Source organism: Podarcis cretensis, assembly GCF_951804945.1.
Source record: "Podarcis cretensis genome assembly, chromosome: 2".
NCBI classification, from domain to species: domain Eukaryota; kingdom Metazoa; phylum Chordata; class Lepidosauria; order Squamata; family Lacertidae; genus Podarcis; species Podarcis cretensis.
Window position 1 is genome coordinate 7,727,208 of NC_137171.1, and position 22,026 is coordinate 7,749,233.

Consider the following 22,026-nt stretch of genomic DNA (forward strand, 5'->3'; position numbering starts at 1 on the left):
TAGCCAGAGTCAATCTTCCAATTTTCATATTTTATTTACAACATGGAGTGTTATTTTTGAAATTACATCTCTTACAACAAAATAAATATTTTTTTTCCTTTTGTTTCTAAAAAGAAAATAATCTCTCTATTTCTACATGTAGCGATTATAGGAGGAAGGAAATACGCTAGAAAAAATGTGCCAGCACCTTTTCTTTATTTGATTCCCCTCCTTCTTCAGTAAGGATTATGAAGCACTTCATGTGGGTTGCGATTTTCAAAGAAGACAGACCTTGCCTTAAGAACTCAACACAGATTCTGTTATCTAAAGCCTTTCAGACAACAAGCTTGTTGGGAGATACTGTGGAACCTGGAGTCAAGCTTATGCCCCACCCCGCAATATTTGTCATCTAATCCCTGTCAGCTATGAGCCATTTCCCTCCTTCCCATCAATCCTGGGATGAAGTCAAAATTCCTGCTTTGCTCGGGATAAAGGCTTAGGTTGGCCCAACTGGGTTGTGGTTTCTCTTATGAATGGCGCTAGGAAGGAACACCAGTGTGCTCAAAGATTCTTTCCTACCAAATAATCCTAGCCAGCTGACTACCCTCCAAATCCACACACCGGAAGGAAGGAAGGAAGGAAGGAAGGAAGGAAGGAAGGAAGGAAGGAAGGAAGCTCTGCACAATTCTGCCTCAGGTTGCAAAAGTTCATGTTCTAAGACTCATGTAAATCTTGACAAATTCCCCAACCCTTGAGCTAGGAGAAGTTCAATGTAGCACTAAGCAGATAACTCCATCTACTTGCCCAATGGAACAACCAGCCTTGTCCTCTCCCATGAGTTATTCTGGCAATTCTCTGAACCGCATTATCCTAGTAGAAGTCCTTGCATGGGCCTCCACTGGCAGGGCCACTTAATTGAATGGGTGGCATTCAAGAAAGTTTTACTCACCCATTGAAATGAATGGACCTAACTTAGTAATGTTCATGAATTTCAGTGACTCTGAGTAAAACTTAGTTGCATACCACCCTATACATTTCAATTTTTGCAAGCAGAATCACCAGGCTACGCCCAGCTATGCTTCGTGTTTTTCTCCTTGCCTTCCTAAATTCCCATCGACAACCACTCTTAGTTAAAAGTCTTCACTTCTTGGAGCTGGGACCTGCTTCAAGTCCAGGTCCCCCCCCACACACACACACACTTTTATTTAGTCCAGAATAACCCCAATCACTCTGAACTATGGCTCCTGATAGCTCCACAGATCCATCATGCAGCAACACCTTTCTACATTAGACCAAATGAGATTGTTTCTGTCACTTTCTACTCGGTGCCCATCCAGCACTCTATGATTTGGCCTACAGATAGTGTAGGGGTACCTCAAAGTTCATGCTGCTTTCCTTTGTTTAGCCATAGATGCCCCTAGAGTCGAAAGAAGCTACATATCTTGGCCTCCTATCAAGATTGCCAAGCAAATATTGCAAGGCCCTTTTGCAGAGACAAGCAGGAGATGCTTAGGGTATAATTGAAAGAAAAGCTGCTGATTATTCATGGCATGAAAATGGAAATTGTCACTTTAAGGGTTTTGTCTCTTGGCATACAAGGAGAACCATGAATAGAATGAATACAAATATTAATGCAGATACTCTGGTTTTTCTCGGCTTAACTTTCATGGCAGGTCAAGTGGTAGAGATTTTGAAATTCAAATCAGAAAGGAAATTCAAAACTGCGTTTCAATAAAGTGGTACTTGGTAGGTATAACTCCGTCCATTATTTGACCTGCAATCCAGTTAAGTTCAAGCCGCTGACACCTATACCTTAAACCTAACAATTATTGGGAGCTCCTCTGACTTCAATGAAATGGCCAAGCAAATGGGAATGCAACAGTGGCCCAAAACAATATTTCATCGGTGACAAAGGAGAAACCTGATTCTGCTACACACTATTTTCTGCCTCTGCTTTACCCTGACCAGCTAAATCCCATCACACTTATGTTCCTAATTCACCAAACTCTGCTTTGGCTCAACCCCTTACCTGGCAGGTATCATCTCGCTACCACTTGCCTTAGCTCTACTCACTAATGCTACCTGGGCAGGGGACAGAATTTTTGAAATCCTAACGAGCAAATCCTAATGCTAAATGTTCTCACCAATGAAGTATCTTAAAACAATCTCAATTTTGCGTCTGGGGAAAAAAATCACCCCAAGGTTCAGAGTGACTTGCAAATGATTTGCATCCTGTCTCTCAAACCTGCCCCCAGATAAGAATTGGTAGGTTTACCTTGACCAATTCAGCATGCCCATTCCTGCAGGGCATTTGATGCTCTCTGTTCCCAAGGACAACTGGTGTAACCTAGCAGACCTCTTGCCCCCTTTCCCCCATGAAATATATGCCTCTATTCAAGTTGTATAATCTCATAAACCACTCTCAGCATACGGAATTAAGTCCAGATATGAAATGTGTGCATTTGATCTCCTGCCAGTCTTAAAAGCTGCTTACTTAAAGCATGGAATCCCTACAATTACAACCAATTGAAAAGGGCAATACCACCACTTTGACTACCCCTCCACAGCTCCTTGTGTGCTTGTGAATGAGATGGCTTTGCTCACACCCTTGGAAGACAAGACTGCAATGCAGAGCCAGATCAGATGACACAGATGGCAGTCAATAGTGGGGAGTGGGATTTAAGTATGTATGTACAGGTGAAACTCAGAAAATTAGAATATCATGGAAAAGTTCATGACATGGCTCCCCAAATCAACACAGACTGTGGAAACTTCACACTGGACTTCAAGCATCTAGCATTGTGTGCCTCCCCATTCTTCCTCCAGACTCTGGGTCCTTGGTTTCCAAATGAGATGCAAAAACTGCTCTCGTCAGAAAAGAGATTTGGGGAGCCATGTCACCAGCTGGTGTTGGTCCACTGTGCTTCATTAAGTCCAGGGTCAATGCAGCCGTCTACCAGGAGATTTTGGAGCACTTCATGCTTCCTTCCGCAGACAAGCTTTATGGGGATGCTGACTTCATTTTTCCAGCAGGACTTTGGCACCTGCCCACACTGCCCAAAGTACCAAAACCTGGTTCAGTGCCCATGGGATTACTATGCTTGATTGGCCAGCAAACTCACCTGACCTGAACTCCATAGAGAATCTATGAGGCATTGCCAAGAGAAAGATGAGAGACATGAGACCAAGCAATGCAGAAGAGCTGAAGGCTGCTATTGAAGCATCCTGGTCTTCCATAACACCTCAGCAGTGCTACAGGCTGATAGCATCCATGCCACACCACATTGAGGCAGTAATTGATGCAAAAGGGGCCCAAACCAAGTACTGAGTACATATGCATGCTTCTACTTCTCAGAGGTCCAATATTGCTCTATTTGCAGTCTTTGTTTTGCTGATTTCATTTAATATTCTAATTTTCTGAGATTGTTAATTTGGGATTTTCATCAGCTGTACACTATAATATCACAATTATAACAAATAAAGGCTTGACATTTCTTGCTTTGCATGTCATGAGTCTATCTCATATATTAGTTTCACCTTTTAAGTTGAATTACTGAAATAAATTAACTTTCCCACAATATTCTAATTTTCTGAGTTTCACCTGTAAGTGCTTGCTCCTCCCTTGCTTGCCTCTGTGTGCCATAAAAGGGCCAGCAATGCAGCACAAGAATCTGAGCCAGGGTACTGTCACCCAAAGGAAGCAGACTGCGGGAGGCAGTACCTTCTGGATCTCACCTTATCACAAGAACTCATACTCTGAAAGGGGGATAAGGAGAGAGGACTTTTGCTCATTGCCGATCATGTTGTCTATCAATAAAAGTTGTGCTCTTCTTTTCAGTCCAGTTCTTGAGTCTCATGTCTTCATAGAATCAGAGTTGGAAGAGACCACAAGGGCCATCGAGTCCAACCCCCTGCCAAGCAGGAAACACCATCAGAGCACTCCTGACATATGGTTGTCAAGCCTCTGCTTAAAGACCTCCAAAGAAGGAGACTCCACCACACTCCTTGGCAGCAAATTCCACTGTCGAACAGCTCTTACTGTCAGGAAGTTCTTCCTAATGTTTAGGTGGAATCTTCTTTCTTGTAGTTTGGAGCCATTGCTCCGTGTCCGCTTCTCTGGAGCAGCAGAAAACAACCTTTCTCCCTCCTCTATGTGACATCCTCCTCTATGTGACATTCTGGGTCTTGATAATAATAGTTTTAATATTTGTACCCTGTCCATCCAGCTGGGTTTCCCCAGCCACTCTTGAGGCAAACATTTACAAGGAAAATAAACCACTCACAACTCTTTCCACCATGCTGGTTTTCTTCACATAGCCAAGAGATGAAGGAATATTGATAAGGAGAGAATAGGAGAAATGAGCAATGTTGTTTGGCTTAAGTTTCATGGAAGGGTAACAGATCTAAATTGCACTTAGATCTAGGTGGAATGAAACTTCTAAAGGTTTGCAGTATAAACTGCCATCGCTTCCTCCAAAAAAATCTTGGGAGCAAGAATCTCTGCTAAGAGTCTCCATCAGAGAACTTCTGTTCCAGGGTTTTCTACTGGGGAGGAATAGCTTTAAATGAGTTTTAAGCATGTGGTATTGTTGTTCCCATCTTAGTACCCTCTTTCCCAATGTGTCCTCAATAAACGCATGTCCAACTTCTGAAAATATCAATGAACTTGGTATAGACAAACCTACAGGAAGAACTTGAGAAAAGACAACAGTGTTCTGTCTAGGTTGGAGAATCCTGACCTACTCACCTGGCCTATCATCCCTGCCTTGTCCCTCAAAGGTTTTGACAAAGTATGGATTGGCCATTGCAGAGCACTGCTTTATGAGGAAATCAACACACACACAATCTGGCTCTTGGGTACAAAAAGGCAGCAGAAGTCAGGACAGATATTATTGATTTGTTCTGAAAAGTCAGCAGGCCATGCCCATCTCTTTCTTGTCTGTTTAAATTTTTTAACTTCTCTGAATTTTGAGGGGCCCAGGATGGTCAAAATGCTATGCAACCAATTCTTTTGAGGCGCCAGCAGCTTTAGAAGCATAAACTACTTATGCTACCATCAGCCCCCCTGCCACATAGTCAAAGCACCAGATTGGATGGGCGAGGAAGCAAAGTGAGTCCCTGCTCTGTAATACAGTTATGTCTCCCTCCCAGTTGCAGTGGTGGATAATGCACAGGGCCCCAATAGAGCAAACTGGTTGGTTGGCTTCCTTGAAACCTGCCCTTGGGGCACCTGAAATCATGGCATCAATTCAAATGGCCAAGCATCACTTGGGGCAATAGCAGGAGCCCTAGTCATCATTTCTTGGCCAATTAACACTTGGGGAGGTTCACTTCTTGACCTGAAAAGGCACACAAGAACTGCTTGAGAACCCCAGTGTTCTCAAATGATAATAGAAAACAGAATAACCAAGAACCAAATTTCTGTCTAGCAGATCAATTAGCTCTGATGTTATTAATTTCAAAGGGGCAGAAGAATATCATGAACTAAGTTTCCATGCACTGAGGCACTGAGACTCCTGGCCCAATCACCTCAAAGGTAACTTTTGATGTCGTTTTGTTCTCAACCGTTGAACTCAACATTTCTGATCACATTTCTGGGCTCAACTGCTGCTCTCCCCATATCAGTCCACTTTTGCCCTCATAATACATTGGGCTGCAGGGATTTGTCAAGAGAGTGCCGACTGTGACATCAATAGCTGTTGACACAATTGCCCTTCTCTAGCCTGCTAGCTCATTTACATTGCTATGGTCAATGGCTTGGTTGCTTTTACCTAGACCATGAAGATCACACACACAGACAAATCAACACAGAAATGTTTGGCCCATGTCTATATTGTGACTGAAACATGTAAATGTTCTGATGAATTAGGGTTTCATCATAAAGTAGCTTAAAAAAAAACAAAAAAAAAGGATTTAAAATAATGTGACTTAATTTTTTCTAAAATGAGCATTTCAGAAGGTCATTCCCCGCCCCACATTTTCTTGTAAGTTATCTCTTATCAGTTGCTTCTGTGATTCAGTGTAGAAACTCAGGCAAACCCTAACTGAACTATTTCTGCAAAGAATAAGTAAATACGAAGAATGAAAAAGATAATCCAGACATAGTGGTGGTGTTGTACATTCAAAGTTTAAACGGTTAAAAAAAACAGACACTGAAGAGGGAGACTTTAAGTATGCAGAGACAGCAGTCTCTCTATAGCTAAGAAACTGCAACACGGCAAATGTACACACACACACACACACACACACAGGCTTTAACACTGAATTTTCATTGTTTCATGTGCATCTTGATTTGCTGGTCTGAAGATAATTAGGATGCCCACTGAAGCACACTAAAGGATATTCAAAACACTTCTGAATGGCTTTTTAATATGAACCCAGTTACTTGTGTGAAGGAAGTACTGGGGCAGTTTGTTTGCTTGCACCCTTTTCTATTGCAAAAGCATTTTTCTTCCTTGCCTGCATGTCTCGGCTCTTCCCTGAGTCATCTTCATGTGCTGCTGCTCCTCATCCAAAGCAGAGGGGCATGAATGGCAAAGCTGTGAACCAAAACATGCTATTAGAGATATATTAATTCTGGACATTCTGAAGGTAGGAATCAATGTGGTTTCTTCTCCAAGCTTCATCTTCTTCTATCAAAGATGATTTAGGGTAACACAAGAGGCGCAGGGGCACTGGGTGCACAACCAAGGAGGGTGCCTTCTCAAAGCCCAGTAAGCACTTGCCTGGCTTGAAGGAGGAGGCATGAGGGCTCTTACAGGGTTCTAGAGTCTTCCTGTCTTCTTCCCAAAGCCAGGCAAGTGTTTACCAGGCTTTGGGAAGGAGGAGGGAGGGCTCTAGGACCTTGCCAGAGCCTTATGCCTCCTTCCCAAAGCCTTGTTTACCTGGCTTAAGCCAGAGGGCCAGAGGGTAGCTAACAGGACCAGTGGTCAGGGATGATGAGAACTGTAATCCCAAAACAGCTGGAGATACAAGTTTGGAAACCTTGAACTAGATGATCCTCATGGTCCCTTCCAGCTCTATGAATCTATGACTCTAAGTCCGAGAGCATGAGAAACAGTGTCAGTTTGCCTATCAGTGACTGTCAAATGCTTGGATCCTTTGCACACATAAATACAGTGCAAAATAGATTAGATGGGCTACCAGACAGGGAGCTCCTAGCACTACCTAATGATTGCTCCACTGTTATAATCGAAGTGTAGCTTTACAATAGACTTTCCACAGTCCAGATGGCATAATGTTTTGTGTCTGCATGCACACTCTGCTATGTTCTGCCCACCTTAGTGAATGTGGAATGTGGGTGTGGGTGAAATTGTTTAATGCTCTGCTCTCACCAGTACCTTAAATTAACCACTCTAGCTGGCTGGCTTGAAGATTGCATGGGTAAGTACAGGTCCAGGGTCACTGTACAGCGAAATCTCCATACCTCTACTCTTGATTTAGAGCATTTATTGATTCACGATGTTCTTCCACACAATTGTTTTAGCCATTTCATCGGTGATGTTGATTTCTAAAGGATCAGGCCTGCAATAAGCATTTTAGTTAGAGATTAACTCCTAGGACAGTGAAATTAAAAGCACTGCAAAATAATGGAAAGTCAACCTAAGAGTTTTGTAGTACCTGAAAGACTAACAAGTATGGCCATCTTTAGATCAGTTGCAGAGTGTCCTGGTAGACTCTCTGCCACTGATCCTAAAAGTGGCGATTCTTGAAGAAGTCAGTTTCAAAGGGAAGCTCCAGTGTGAAACTGCTGAATTGCAATTCACCAAGAAGTTCAGCTGTTTATTTGTGACTGAATAGAGACAGTGGTCTCCTTGTCCACTACAGATGTTAATTAACACAGCACTGTTAAGTTGAATTTCTATCCCTGCTATTGTAAAATGCCACTAGTACACAAAATAAGAGATATTCAAAAAATAAAATAGAAGAGGAAACATGCAATTTCTGGATATCTGGAATTCACCAAAATTATAGCAAGCATTGATCACTCATTTGGTGCCATTGAATGCCCTTTTTGTATTGATTTTATGACCTTCCCAAAGGCTAATATTTTCTTTTTGACTTCACAATTTTGTGTTTTTACCCGTTTTGTGTTTTTACCTGTTGGTATTTTTTGGGAGAATTTTTGGTGGTGGAGTTCCAGCTCCTGGTACAGTAAGAAAATTTGGCGTTTGAACTACAGTTTCTTCTGAAGATTCTTTCATCCCTTCAGACTCCTGTTTGACACATAAAACTGGCGTAAGGCTGATTTGAGAAACAACACATCGAAAAGTAACATTTTATAACAACGCACGGTGAACAGGAATGTGAACAAAGCCTTAGTCTCTATGCATTCCTCTGAACATGTGAACAAAGCATACAAATATATAAAGTGAGTGAGTGTGTGTTGTGTGTGTGTGTGTGTGTACACAGGGACCCCACTTTTTGCAAGGTTCCTTAGTGTGCAAAGAAAGCCTGTGTGCATGCAGTTATATGGATCCAGGGGTGGAGGAAGGGGGGTGCGGTGGATGCGGGCCACAATTCAAGGACAATTACTAATGCTACAGTACACAGCCGGATCATCTCCCATTTAAATTCCTTGCATCGTAACTGGAACTGTGAGGCATTGACTTTCATGGCCATGCTGAGAGTCAGGAGGATGGATCTGGGATGAAAAAGTGACTCAGAACGAAGTTCCTGAAGATTGGAAAAACATTGCCTAGCAGAGGGCAGAACAGTTGGATATTAATTTAGATTGAACATTTGACCACTTTGAAGAATTATTGTACAGTCGTACCTTGGTTGTCGAACGGAATCCGTTCCAGAAGTCCGTTTGACTTCTGAAAATGTTCAACAACCAAGGCGCGGCTTCCTATTGGCTGCAGGAGCATCCTCCACTCAATTGGAAGCCGCAGAAGCTGAGTCAGATATTTGGCTTCCAAAGAACGTTTGCAAACTGGAACACTCACTTCCGGGTTTGCGGCATTCAGGAGCCAAAACGTTCGACTCCCAAAGCATTGGGGAACCAAGGTATGACTGTATATACAACTGAGGGATGGCTAACTGGAAGTAATTTGACCTTTTAGCTATTTCTTTCTCATTTCCTTTCTCTTTATTCCTTTATTCCTTTCTTTAATATTCTCTCTTACAGTATTTTGATAAGAATTGCATGCAGATGGAGATGATGGACAGTTGGTGAAATGCCAGGCGGCACTCACTGTGGGGTCTGCAGCCCACCCAAGCCACATACCATATTTTTTGCACCATAACACTCACTTTTTTCCTCCTAGAAAGTAAAGGGAAATGTCTGTGCATGTTATGGAGCGAATGCCTGCGGGTGGCGGGGGGGATGTGCTGCAGTCGTGAGCAGAGGATCCATGGTTCCCCTTCCTTCCCTCCTCCGTGGTTACAAAGCATGGATCCACATGGATCCTCAGGATTTTTGTATTGGGCTACTCCAAACTCACTGTCAGATCACATGTCTGTAGCCACAGCATGAACCACAAAAATCATATATCCACTATTTCGTTTAGAATTTTTTTTTCTTGTTTTCCTCCTCTAAAAACTATGTGCGTGTTATGGTCTGGTGCGTGTTATAGAGCAAAAAATACGGTATCTCTTCTGGGAGAGACATCGTGCTTTGGGTACGTGCAGGCTTTGCACTGCCCAAACGGTCCGCCTGCTGCCTCCCCCCCAGCTGTAGGGTGGCTGAGTGGGAGGAGGCAGGCAGATTCCAGAGGCCCCATGGTGTGCCCTGCCCCTATGGGAGGCTTGTCCCGCCCTCGGCTCGCCTATATGGGCAGCTCGCCCCGCCCTTGGGCGTGCTGCCCCAGGTGCCCAAGCGGCTTCATCCACCGCTGTATGAATCTAGGGTGGAAAATGGTAAGGGTCTGGCAACTGATCAATAAGAGAAAGTTGGGGGGAACTAGATGGTGATAGCACAGGAAAGATCAAAAGGGGCTTGAGTGATGAGATGGATATCTCAAGAGTAACACGTCTGTGCTCGCCCTTGATTATAAGAAAGTACAAGAGGATCTTATAGCTGGTGCCTAACTTTGCTACAAGGATGCGGGTGGCGCTGTGGGTTAAACCACTGAGCCTAGGACTTGCTGATCAGAAGGTCAGCGGTTTGAATCCCCACGACGGGGTGAGCTCCCGTTGCTCGGTCCCTGCTCCTGCCAACCTAGCAGTTCGAAAGCACGTCAAAGTGCAAGTAGATAAATAGGTACCGCTCCAGCGGGAAGGTAAACAGCGTTTCCGTGCGCTGCTCTGGTTCACCAGAAGCGGTTTAGTCATGCTGGCCACATGACCCGGAAGCTGTACGCTGCCTCCCTTGGCCAATAAAGCGAGATGAGCGCCGCAACCCCAGAGTCGGTCACGACTGGACCTAATGGCCAGGGGTCCCTTTACCTTTACCTAACTTTGCTACAGCATAATCAGGTTCTGAAGGGTGGTCACATACATGCAATAAATAAACCTGCTTACCTCTACTTGCTCTGCTTGCTCTGCCACAATCTGTGCATCGTCCAATCTTTTCTTCTTGCTCTCTGGCATAAGGTCATCAAGCCAACTGAGTTCCCGCTTTGAAAAGCAGACATCCATGAGCTTCCGTACAAAGACCAACGCCAAAACCTTGTTGTAGTAAGGAGAAGAGAAATGGGAAGGTGGGAAAAGATAAAGAGCACTCACACTCTTAATGAGAGGATTCACCAGCTGGAACAATACACAGATGAAGACAAAGGGGATAAAGGGTACCAGACAGGGGGAGAAAGACACAATTTTCTTTACTCTCCTCTTCGATGATCAAATGTTATGCAAAGATTGCCATTCTTGCTGCAGAGTTTTGTTTGTGGCAAGGAGGCCAACAGGAGAGCAAGAGAACTTCATTAATGTGTAATCCCAAAATCCCTCCAAACTAATGCCAAAGTTTTGCGTCCTTTTTGTGCCATTTTGTTTGGGGAAATACCTCTGGTTCTCAGTCTATTAACTACGCAGTTTTGAGTGGGGTGGAAGTACCAAACATGGGCTTTTCAGGACAAAATGGCATAAAATGAACACAAAACTTTGGCATCAGTTTGGAGGTGATTAGACAATGCCAGATTTGGGGGTGTTAACTTGGAACCCTGGTTTGCTGTGTCAATTATTCAGCTGGTGGGGAGCACAAAACACAGGGTCTGTAGCACAAAAGGAACACATCAGTTTAGTATCAGTTTGGAGGGGATTCAAAATTTTGGGGGTTACATGTTAATGAAAATCCAGCATGTTTGTAACCCAGCTCAGGCAATCAAACAATAGCAATAGTCAGCTATTATGAAGGGGTGAGGGACGCGGGTGGCACTGTGGGTAAAACCTCAGTGCCTAGGACCTGCCGATCGCATGGTCGGCGGTTCGAATCCCCGCGGTGTGGTGAGCTCCCATCGTTCGGTCCCAGCTCCTGCCCACCTAGCAGTTCGAAAGCACCCCTAAGTGCAAGTAGATAAATAGGGACCGCTTTATAGCGGAAAGGTAAACGGCGTTTCCGTGTGCTGCGCTGGTACTGGCTCGCCAGCTGCAGCTTCGTCACGCTGGCCACATGACCCGGAACTGTCTTCGGACAGCGCTGGCCCCCGGCCTCTTAAGTGAGATGGGCGCACAACCCTAGAGTCGGACACGACTGGCCCGTACGGGCAGGGGTACCTTTACCTTTACCTTTACCTTTATGAAGGGGAAGTCAGGGTGCCTCTACCATGCAGCAGAGCAAAGCAACTTGATTTAGACAACACCATGGGGACAAATGAAGGATAGATGAAGGCAGGAATTGGTGTTGCAGCAAAACTTTCAAAAGTGTTGGCCCTAGTGGGGAGGGAACCATTTAGGCTCTGCTTCAGGGATCAAAATATACTGGGCCAGCACAGGGGACAGCGAGGAACTGAATTGAATCTCCCCCCCCAAAAAAAAAAAAATAATAATAAGGCTGATTGGAACTACTGCCAACTATCTGAACTGGACTGCACACAGATGTTAGATCAGAGTCCATGTTTACATTTGTGGTGGTACTACTGACACCTTAGGGACGTGGGTGGCACTGTGGGTTTAACCACAGAGCCTAGGACTTGCCGATCAGAAGGTCGGCGGTTCGAATCCCCGCAACAGGGTGAGCTCCCGTTCCTCGGTCCCTGCTCCTGCTAACCTGGCAGCTTAGTCATGCTGGCCACATGACCCAGAAGTTGTACGCTGACTCCCTCAGCCAATAAAGCGAGATGAGCACCACAACCCCAGAGTCAGTCACAACAGGACCTAATGTCCAGGGGTCCCTTTACCTTTTTACTGACACCTTCCATCCCTTCCAATTTGGTTAAAGTGTGGATGGCTAACCTGCCTTCGCTCACTGGAAGGACAGATTGTGAAGATGAGGCTCCAATACTTTGGCCACCTCATGAGAAGAGAAGACTTCCTGGAAAAGACCCTGATGTTGGGAAAGATGGAGGGCACAAGGAAAAGGGAACGACAGAGGACGAGATGGTTGGACAGTGTTCTCAAAGCTACCAGCATGAGTCTGACCAAGCTGCGGGAGGCAGTGGAAGACAGGAGGGCCTGGTGTGCTCTGGTCCATGGGGTCATGAAGAGTCGGACCCGACTAAATGACTAAACAACAACAAACCTGCCTTCTGGTTCGACTTCTGTTATCCACTTTGTACACTGGCTTATAAATACTGTGTAACCAAAGAAATATGCTGAGGATACAAAAGCCATTTGGGGAACAGAATTCCCATTAATAAACGGGGCTTTTTAACAGGAGTAAGACACAAAACACAGGCCAATTTTTACAGATGCAATCTCGGTCCACGTGATAACATTATGGCCTGTTCAGCATTAAGTTATAGGTTTTTACCATCATGGGAAAGACAATAGCAGCACGAGATGCCTTAATAGCCCAGAGAATAATGAGGCAGCTCAGTTGGATGGCAGTGAAGAGGTGCACTTTTCGCAATGGAACGTGTCGAAGATAGATGAAGTCCGGCTGGTGTTTGGTTGGCATTCCAATGAGCTTCAGGCGATCAAAGAACTAGGAAGAGCATACAACAGAATAAATCAAGCATTTGAAACAAGGCATAAATTACTATAAAGTGTCTACTTCATGAACTACCTTACACAAACCCGCATAAAATAGCTAAGGGCATTTTCCACACAAGACACAGATGCAAAACGTCTTTAACATGTGGGTGTACCTTGAAAGCAATATTAATCTTCACTAGAATGTGCTTTCCATTTTATTAGGAAATGATTTCCTGTCTTCCAGTTCTTATCTCATATTAATAAATAAAAGGGATTTCTGTCACACTGAAAGGCAAGAAAACCACGCTTTGCCAAAGGCAGGGAGCAGCAGCCCATTCATTAGCAGAAGGCATGGTAGACTGCTGCCTCTTCCCTGACCTCCATTGCATTGCTGCTGCTTACCCGGAAGTACAGGGTAAAGGGTGAGGCATCTATGAGGTCAGCACAGTGAATATGCACCGGTGGAGCCCATCCAGCACTCCTTTCAGTGCATTTGCACCATGCCAACCTCACTACCGCCTCACCCCTGCCCCTCTACCTCCTGGCAAGCAGCAGCAACACTGCTGACTGGAGATGTTACTGTGCAAGTAGAAGTGTGGCTGCAGCTTCTGTTTCAGCCATTTTGTTTGCTTGCTAATGACACTGTAAATGTATAGTTTTGCAGCAGTCTTTAATTGTTTTGGTATATGTTTAAGATAACATTTGCTTTCTTGCTGATTATGTTTCTTTAAATGTGTATTTTATGGGGAGTTCCGGTCAAGATGGCGCCGAGGTAAGACGCTCTTATCGGAGCTCAAAGAGATCTTTTAACTAAATGTTGCCGGCTCTCCTCCCTTTTGGATTCTATTTCCTTTCATTATTTCGCTGTGCGTTTGAACATTTTATCTTATCTTATCCTCCTCGGTGCCGGGACTTAATGAAGTTAAAGAAGTTTTAACGAAGGCTCTCAGACATTCCCTCTCGAGTACTAAGGCACTCCCTCCCAGTTACTCGTTACTTACCTCGCAGCAGTCCAGCTAGGACCGAATGAGAATTGAACAAGATTGTGACCAGAGAACTTTAGCACTTTATCATTCTATTTAGAAGTCTGATCTCATTGATTTAAGAATCTAGTAATGAGAAGAGGCAAAAGACCCAGGTGCCTTGATATAGAAACTGACACAGAGCCCTCTGGTTTTAAACAGAGTAATCTAGATAATTACCTGCTACCTCAAAAACAGCACGTATCTCCTCCCAAAACCTTCCTCAACTCCTTACATGGAAAGACAACAGAATAAATCAAGCATTTGAAACAAGGCATAAATCACTATAAAGTGTCTACTTCATGAACTACCTTACACAAACCCGCATAAAATAGCTAAGGGCATTTTCCACACAAGACACAGATGCAAAACGTCTTTAACATGTGGGTGTACCTTGAAAGCAATATTAATCTTCACTAGAATGTGCTTTCCATTTTATTAGGAAATGATTTCCTGTCTTCCAGTTCTTATCTCATATTAATAAATAAAAGGGATTTCTGTCACACTGAAAGGCAAGAAAACCACGCTTTGCCAAAGGCAGGGAGCAGCAGCCCATTCATTAGCAGAAGGCATGGTAGACTGCTGCCTCTTCCCTGACCTCCATTGCATTGCTGCTGCTTACCCGGAAGTACAGGGTAAAGGGTGAGGCATCTATGAGGTCAGCACAGTGAATATGCACCGGTGGAGCCCATCCAGCACTCCTTTCAGTGCATTTGCACCATGCCAACCTCACTACCGCCTCACCCCTGCCCCTCTACCTCCTGGCAAGCAGCAGCAACACTGCTGACTGGAGATGTTACTGTGCAAGTAGAAGTGTGGCTGCAGCTTCTGTTTCAGCCATTTTGTTTGCTTGCTAATGACACTGTAAATGTATAGTTTTGCAGCAGTCTTTAATTGTTTTGGTATATGTTTAAGATAACATTTGCTTTCTTGCTGATTATGTTTCTTTAAATGTGTATTTTATGCTTACTTTCATTTGTAATGTTTTATTTTGATATTTTGTAATAGTTTGTTCACCACTTTGAGATTTTTTTAAAAAATTATACACTCAGGACACCTTTTCCCCAAAAAACCATGTTTTGTCTCTTTCACACACACTGGAACTTGCGGTGTCAACACTGTGTTTGAAGCAGCCTTTATTTTTATGCACAGTGTTGGAAAGGCACAAATGTGGGAGGCTGAGAAACCAACACAGCCAGTGAAAGGCAAAACAAACTAATTCTAGATTTGTCCCCAGCCTCCTCTCTGCTGAGTCCTGCAAAGGCATCACTATGACAATGAAACTGACCAGCCATGCTACCCCCTGGAATGACTGTAAGTAAGAAGGCAAGCAGGTTGGGACTGGCTGAGGTTGCAGAGGGGAGTGCCCCATTCTCCCCAGTCAAGCAGACACCACTATCCTAATCTTTGACAGAACAGACTGTGCAGTGTTACATCAGAGGTTTGAGATTACTGACAACAAAAATGAAATTCAAGCCATTTCTACACCCTTGTGTTAGATCCGAAGGGCAAAAATCCACTACAATAAGACTTGTTATACATCTGGGGGAAAATGCAAAACAAGGATAAGAGGAGTAATTAAGACATACACAATTAATATTATTATATGTATTACAAAATATATCAGTACTGTTTTGGATGCTGTGCTTTCAATGCACTGGATGCTGTGTATTGTTTTATTGTTGTGCTCTTGTTAATGCTGTGAGCTGCTTCAGTTGGGGAGGCCTAATAATAAATAATAATATTTTTTTTGTACCCCACCCACCTGTCTTGGTTGCCCCAGCCACTCTGGGCAGCTTCCAACTGAATATACATAAACAACAAAACATCACACATTAAAAGCGTCCTGATACAGGGCTGCCTTTAGATGTCTTCAGAAGGTTGCATAATTATTTATCTTTGACATCTGACAGAAGGGCATTGCCAAGAAGGCCCTCTGCCTGGTTCCCTGTAACTTCACTTCTTGCAATGAGGGAACAGTCAGAAGGCTCTTGGAGCTAGACCTCAGTGTCCAACCTGAAGAATGGGGGTAAAGATGCTCCTTCAAGTATATAGGGCTGAAACCTCACAAGAAAGGATCCCTTCTACATCTGTGGCAATCTGTGTCTGCTGCACAGAGAGGAACACTGCACCCTTCAGGGGGCTGTGCCAACTTCAATGCTTCAACACAGGTGCATAATATCCAACTCCCACCCAGATAAAGAACATGAGACATAACTATGCCTGTGCTGTCTAGAGTGTTTGACCAGGTACCCATGAAGCTTATCTTGGGCCAGATACCATCTCTCAGTCTAACCTACGATAATTCCAACTCCCTCCCTGATATAGAATATACCTCACCAGGATATTGTGAATATAAAATGGAAGAAGAGTCACATATACTGGCCCGAGTTCCTTGGAAGAAAGGCAGGGGTACCACATAGTGTGAAGGAGTGAAGGGAAAGGAAGGGAAAGGATGGGTGGAAGTGGAAGATGGAATAGTGAAAGTGATATTCGGGGGGGGGGGTAAAAAAAGAGGAAAAGAAAAATAGGGGAAAAAGGAAGGTTCTTCCTATAAGAGATGGTGGAACATTTCCAGACTGCTTTTTCTAATGTGTATTGTGTTGAGACAAAGTAGAGACATCACCTTGCCAATAAAGGTCCGTATAGTAAAAGCTATGGTTTTCCCAGTAGTGATGTATGGAAGTGAAAGCTGGACCATAAAGAAGGCTGATCACTGATGAGTTGATGCTTTTGAATTATGGTGCTGGAGGAGACTCTTGAGAGTCCCATGGACTGCAAGAAGATCAAACCTCTCCATTCTGAAGGAAATCAGCCCTGAGTGCTCACTGGAAGGACAGATCCTGAAGCTGAGGCTCCAATACTTTGGCCACCTCATGAGAAGAAAAGACTCCCTGGAAAAGACCCTGTTGTTGGGAAAGATGGAGGGCACAAGGAGAAGGGGGCGACAGAGGACGAGATGGTTGGATAGTGTTCTCAAAGCTACCAGCATGAGTCTGACCAAGCTGCGGGAGGCAGTGGAAGACAGAAGTGCCTGGTGTGCTCTGGTCCATGGGGTCATGAAGAGTCGGACACGACTAAACGACTAAACAACAACAACATTGTGTTGATCTGCCTCTTTTTGGCAATTCCTTGTAGTCAGTAAAATTGCATACCTGAATTCCGTCCAGGGAAGAAACACCCATGTACAGGAACACTCCATAGAGGACAGGCATAGGTATAAACTGGAAAAGGAGTACACACATCATTCCACTATTCATTTATTCATTCACTTTAAGCACTTATACATCATACCTTCTGCCAAAATAAGACTCCAAACAGCATCCAAGAACAGTAAAAACAGCATTTAAAAGCATAGTACAAAATTCATAAAGCATAAAGGCTTGGTTGTAAAAAGTCAATAGAGACAACTATAACTAATAAGCAGCAAACTCTGCATTACAAACAGATGAGTTATATATTTATTTGTGGGGCACACTTAATAGGATGCATCTAGCTCTTGAAGCACAGTTCCTAGCTGTCATTCTATTGGCAAATAATATTAAATGACCCACCAAGAAAGCCTAAATCTGCCTTCTCAGCCTCTCCTCCCTGCCTCTGTGATATCTCCTGGCAACTCTTCCAACCCTTATCTTGTCAATGAAATGCAGACCGAGCAAAGACTTAGTCCGCAATCCTAACATTAGGGTCTAACTGTGCAATTGTCTACATGTCAATTTAGTAGAACATGGGAGCCGAGAGAAAGGATATTTTTGCTATTTTGAGTATAAGAGAATTATCTGGCTCCAACTTAATGCAGGAAAAACTGTGCCTATAGTCTGAGGAGCAGAAGAATATAAAGCCCCCATTTAATGAGCCCATCTCTCCAAAACACCTTCTGCAAATACCATAAGTGCACTTTTGGAACAGAAATTCGGGGTTAATTGCTATTGCCAAAGCTGGTTTCTCATATTAAAACCAACACCATCTAATTTCAGCGCTTTCCCAAAAATGGGGTTATTGTCATATTGTAACCTTGAATGTTCCCTTTACCTGCAACGCACTAGTGATGAAAACCGAGAGGCCCATTAGTATAAAAATCATCAATCCAGTAGCTCTTTGCTCACGTATGCCCAGGAATTTAGGTTGCTCTCCAGGAGCTGCCACAGTGGACTCCAGTTTGAGGCTGTTCACATGACTGATGGAAAGAACAGTGGCAGCAACAAACCAAGGCAACCCCATCACTGAACACACACCAATCATGACGCCCACCGTTAGAAGGTCCAAGTGGTAGCCGCCCCCTTTCTGTGGAGATATAAGTCATTAGCAGATGGCAGCTAGAAGCTTATATATTCAGAGAGCTATCAAAAACTAACAAGTTCTAGAGAAAGGTTTGTCACGTGCTTGAAATGCAAGAGAGGTCACAGGACACCTGATGGCAAAGGTCAGGTCCAGTTCCTCATACCATGGAAGGTGATAGTAGGTAAGAAGCAGATTATCCAACCTCTGTCAGATGCAAGATTCTTTCACTTTTGGCAGTGCTTTGAACTAGTTAACCCCCCCCCACACACACACACACACAATCTCTTAGAGAGCACACTTTCTCCCATATGTAATTTCCCATACCCTGAGATCTGATGGGAGGTCAATAGAAAACTGTTGGGTTTTGCAAGTTGTTTTAAAAGTAGAAAGATCTCTGCTTATTTACTAAGCCGACCTACAGTGGTGCCTCGCAAGATGAAATTAATCCATTCCGTGAGGCTCTTCGTATAGCGGTTTTTTCGTCTTGCGAAGCAAGCCCATTGACAGCTTAGCGGATTAGCGCTATTAGCGGTTTAGCGGCTTTTAGCGGATCAGCTGATAAGCGGCTTAGGGCTTAGGAAAAGGGGGTGAAAGGGGAAAAAACCCCGCAGGAACTCACAAGACATTTTCATCTTGCGAAGCAAGCCCATAGGGAAATTTGTTTTGCGAAGCACCTCCAAAACGGAAAACCCTTTTGTCTAGCGGGTTTTCCGTCTTGCGAGGCGTTCGTCTTGCGGGGCACCACTGTATTTCAAGAAAGGCAATAAAGCTGATAAGTAAGTTTGCTAGTAAGTTTGTGGACAAACAAAAGAGGAACATTACCACCTTGATTAATTTAGAACAGGGAAAGAGATTATAAAAAAAAGAAAAGAAAGAAATTGTAACTTTGCCTTTTGAATTTTATAAAGCCGTTTATTCATCAGATAACCTAGATCTAATGAGGGCATTATGTGTGATCTGGATATACCTAAAATTAGCAGTGCAGATGAGGATATGTTAAGAAGTGGATATGGAAGAAAATGTGAGACAGGTTATCTGTTTATTGGAACAACCCAATAAACTCTTGGTTTCCAAGCAATTTTATAACAGATTTTTGTAAGACTAATACTTATCAAAGAATTCTTAAATAATTATCAGACACATTCCCATTTTTCAAATACTTGAAAAGATGAAAATTCACTCTTATTTTTAAAATAAAATAAGTGGTCATATTGGCCACTTGTGGAATTTTTCTAAATATATTAATCACCACCAGAGTTTAGAAGCAGTTGGGCTTCAGTTCACAATATGAGAAAAGGAATAAATGTAATTGCTGAAAGTGAATATCAGCAGAAACAAGCATGAATTATGTGTTCCTGAGTGTCAGGAAGGCATTTGATTGAGTGGAAGAACAGTTTTTCTTCATTACATTGTAAAAATGTAGCAGCATGAGATGTGCACTTCCCAAAACCTGAAGATTAGGATGACATAGAATATATATATATATATATATATATATATATATATATATATAAAACATACCTGCAAGCAAGAGGTTGCATCCAGTTGTACATTGCAATCCTAAACATGCCTACTCAGAAGCAAGGCCCATTGAGATTAATGAGATTTACTCCCAGGTAAGGATGGGAGTAGTAATGTCTTAGTCCCATTAAAATCACTGAGGCTTACATTAGTCTAATGTGCTACTAACTGCAATGGGACCAAAGCACTGATTAAAACCAGTGGGTGGGATTCAAATAAGTTTTACTCGGAGCAGACCCACGGAAATGAAAGAACACGACTAAGTATCTTTCATCTGAGCTTTTTAATGCCATCACAATGCTGCTGTCCTAGTAGGCAGCATAATTACCGTATTTTTTGCACCATAACACTCACTTTTTTCCTCCTAGAAAGTAAGGGGAAATGTCTGTGCGTGTTATGGAGCGAATGCCTGCGGGTGGTGGTGGGGATCTGCTGCAGTCGTGAGCAGAGGATCCATGGTTCCCCTTCCTTCCCTCCTCTGTGGTTACAAAGCATGGATCCGCATGGATCCTCAGGATTTTTGCATTGGGCTACTCCATACTCACTGTCAGATCACATGTCTGTGGCCACAGCATGAACCACAAAAATCATATATCCACTATTTCGTTTAGAATATTTTTTTTCCTCTTGTTTTCCTCTTCTAAAAACTACGTGCGTGTTATGGTCTGGTGCGTGTTATAGAGCAAAAAATACGGTATACATCTCATATCATAGTAACAGAAATAAAAGTATTGCAGACTTCAACAAGCAAAGTATACCATTACCTTAAGCTTATGTTCCTTCCTGTTCACAATAACTGCAGTGATCTGCTGGTCCATAAATATCAGTATGGTGCAGAGCAGAGCTGGGATGATAGCTGCTGCTACTGTCCACCCGGGATTGTCACCAACTGGATTAATGAGCCACCCACGGTCGTCTCTTGTTGGCTGCAGAATAATACACAGGGTTTGTGCACTACCCAGTCTCAGCTGCTATTCTTCTTGATGTCCTGAAAATTCTAGGATGTCACAGTACGGTGCACAACAGCCTTGCCTATGGCTCCCCATCCTAAATTTAAAAATGCTCTCCACATGCTTGGGGTGTCAGACATTTTGATATGACCCTAAGGATTCACAGTTTTGAGACACTCATCAGATCAGGTACACATATCCTGGCAATAGGCCTAGGCCCTATAAAATACAGTGGTACTTCGGAACTCGAACGGCTTCATTGCCGAACGTTTCGGTTCCTGATAGCCAAAAACCCGGAAGTGCTCCAGTTTTTGAATATCCCTCGGAACTCAAACATCCGATGCAGCTTCCACTGAGAGCAAGAACCAATCAGAAGCTGCGGCTTGGAACCTGAACGTTTCGGAGGTCGAATGGTCTTCCGGAACAGATTACATTCGAGTTCCAAGGTACCACTGTAACTACTTCTCGTGTCAATATAGTGACCAACTTGATCCATGCAATACAGCACTCCTCCTCAATCCATCACGTTCCACATGCTGTTGAGTTCCAGCTCCCATCAGCCCCTTCCAGCATAGCCAATAGCCAGAGATTATGGATGTTCCAACTTAATTGGGCAATGTGCATTTTATCCTGGAGTCAATATAAAAAGGTAAAGGTAAAGGACCCCTGACAGTTAAGTCCAGTCACGAATGACTCTGGGGTTGCGGTGCTTATCTCGCTTTACTGGCCGAGGGAATCAACAGTTTTTCCAGGTCATGTGGCCAGCATGACTAAGCCGCTTCTGGCAAAACCAGAGCAGTGCACAGAAATGCTGTTTACCTTCCCACCGGAGTGGTACCTATTTATCTACTTGCACTTTGATGTGCTTTTGAACTGCTAGATTGGCAGGAACTGGGACCAAGCAACGGGAGCTCACCCCGTCGTGGAGATTCGAACCACCAACCTTCCCAATTTGCCATCTTTCCCTATAACACACACCTGGAGAGGATTCTTGAACTGTGTACTCTAGAATAAGCTCAAGATTCATCTGCAACATGTAGGGATCCCACAGCTGGCCATGCTGGGGTTCCTTAGCACTGTAATGGGGAGGACATTTGAATACCACCACTTTAGGGAATGTGCAGTGGAGCCACATGCCAAGTTCAGCAGAGGGCTTTAGGTTTCGCAAAGCAAAACGTTAATTGCAGAGAAGAATAAACATGGTCCCCTGAATCCACCCTTGGGGTGTTTTTCTTAAGGTAAATGGTAAAGGGACCCCT

General features: G+C 43.7%; 1 protein-coding gene across 3 annotated transcripts in view; it reads right to left on the reverse strand.

The window, feature by feature from the left end:
* Window positions 1-6,232: 6,232 nt before the first annotated feature.
* The window catches only part of SLC4A8 (solute carrier family 4 member 8), a 72,326-nt gene continuing 56,532 nt past the window's right edge, over window positions 6,233-22,026 (reverse strand). For 2 of the 3 annotated variants that reach the window (XM_079966659.1, XM_079966660.1), the window contains exons 18-25: window positions 20,582-20,743; window positions 18,048-18,299; window positions 17,171-17,239; window positions 12,830-13,003; window positions 10,444-10,590; window positions 8,080-8,195; window positions 7,406-7,503; window positions 6,233-6,518 (exon numbers count right to left, since the gene is read on the reverse strand). In XM_079966659.1, coding sequence (XP_079822785.1) covers window positions 7,428-7,503; window positions 8,080-8,195; window positions 10,444-10,590; window positions 12,830-13,003; window positions 17,171-17,239; window positions 18,048-18,299; window positions 20,582-20,743 — 996 coding nt within the window. In that variant the 3' untranslated portion in view covers window positions 6,233-6,518; window positions 7,406-7,427. Of the gene's footprint in view, window positions 6,519-7,319; window positions 7,504-8,079; window positions 8,196-10,443; window positions 10,591-12,829; window positions 13,004-17,170; window positions 17,240-18,047; window positions 18,300-20,581; window positions 20,744-22,026 lie in introns of all 3 variants that reach the window. The other variant, XR_013836081.1, reaches the window with a different exon arrangement.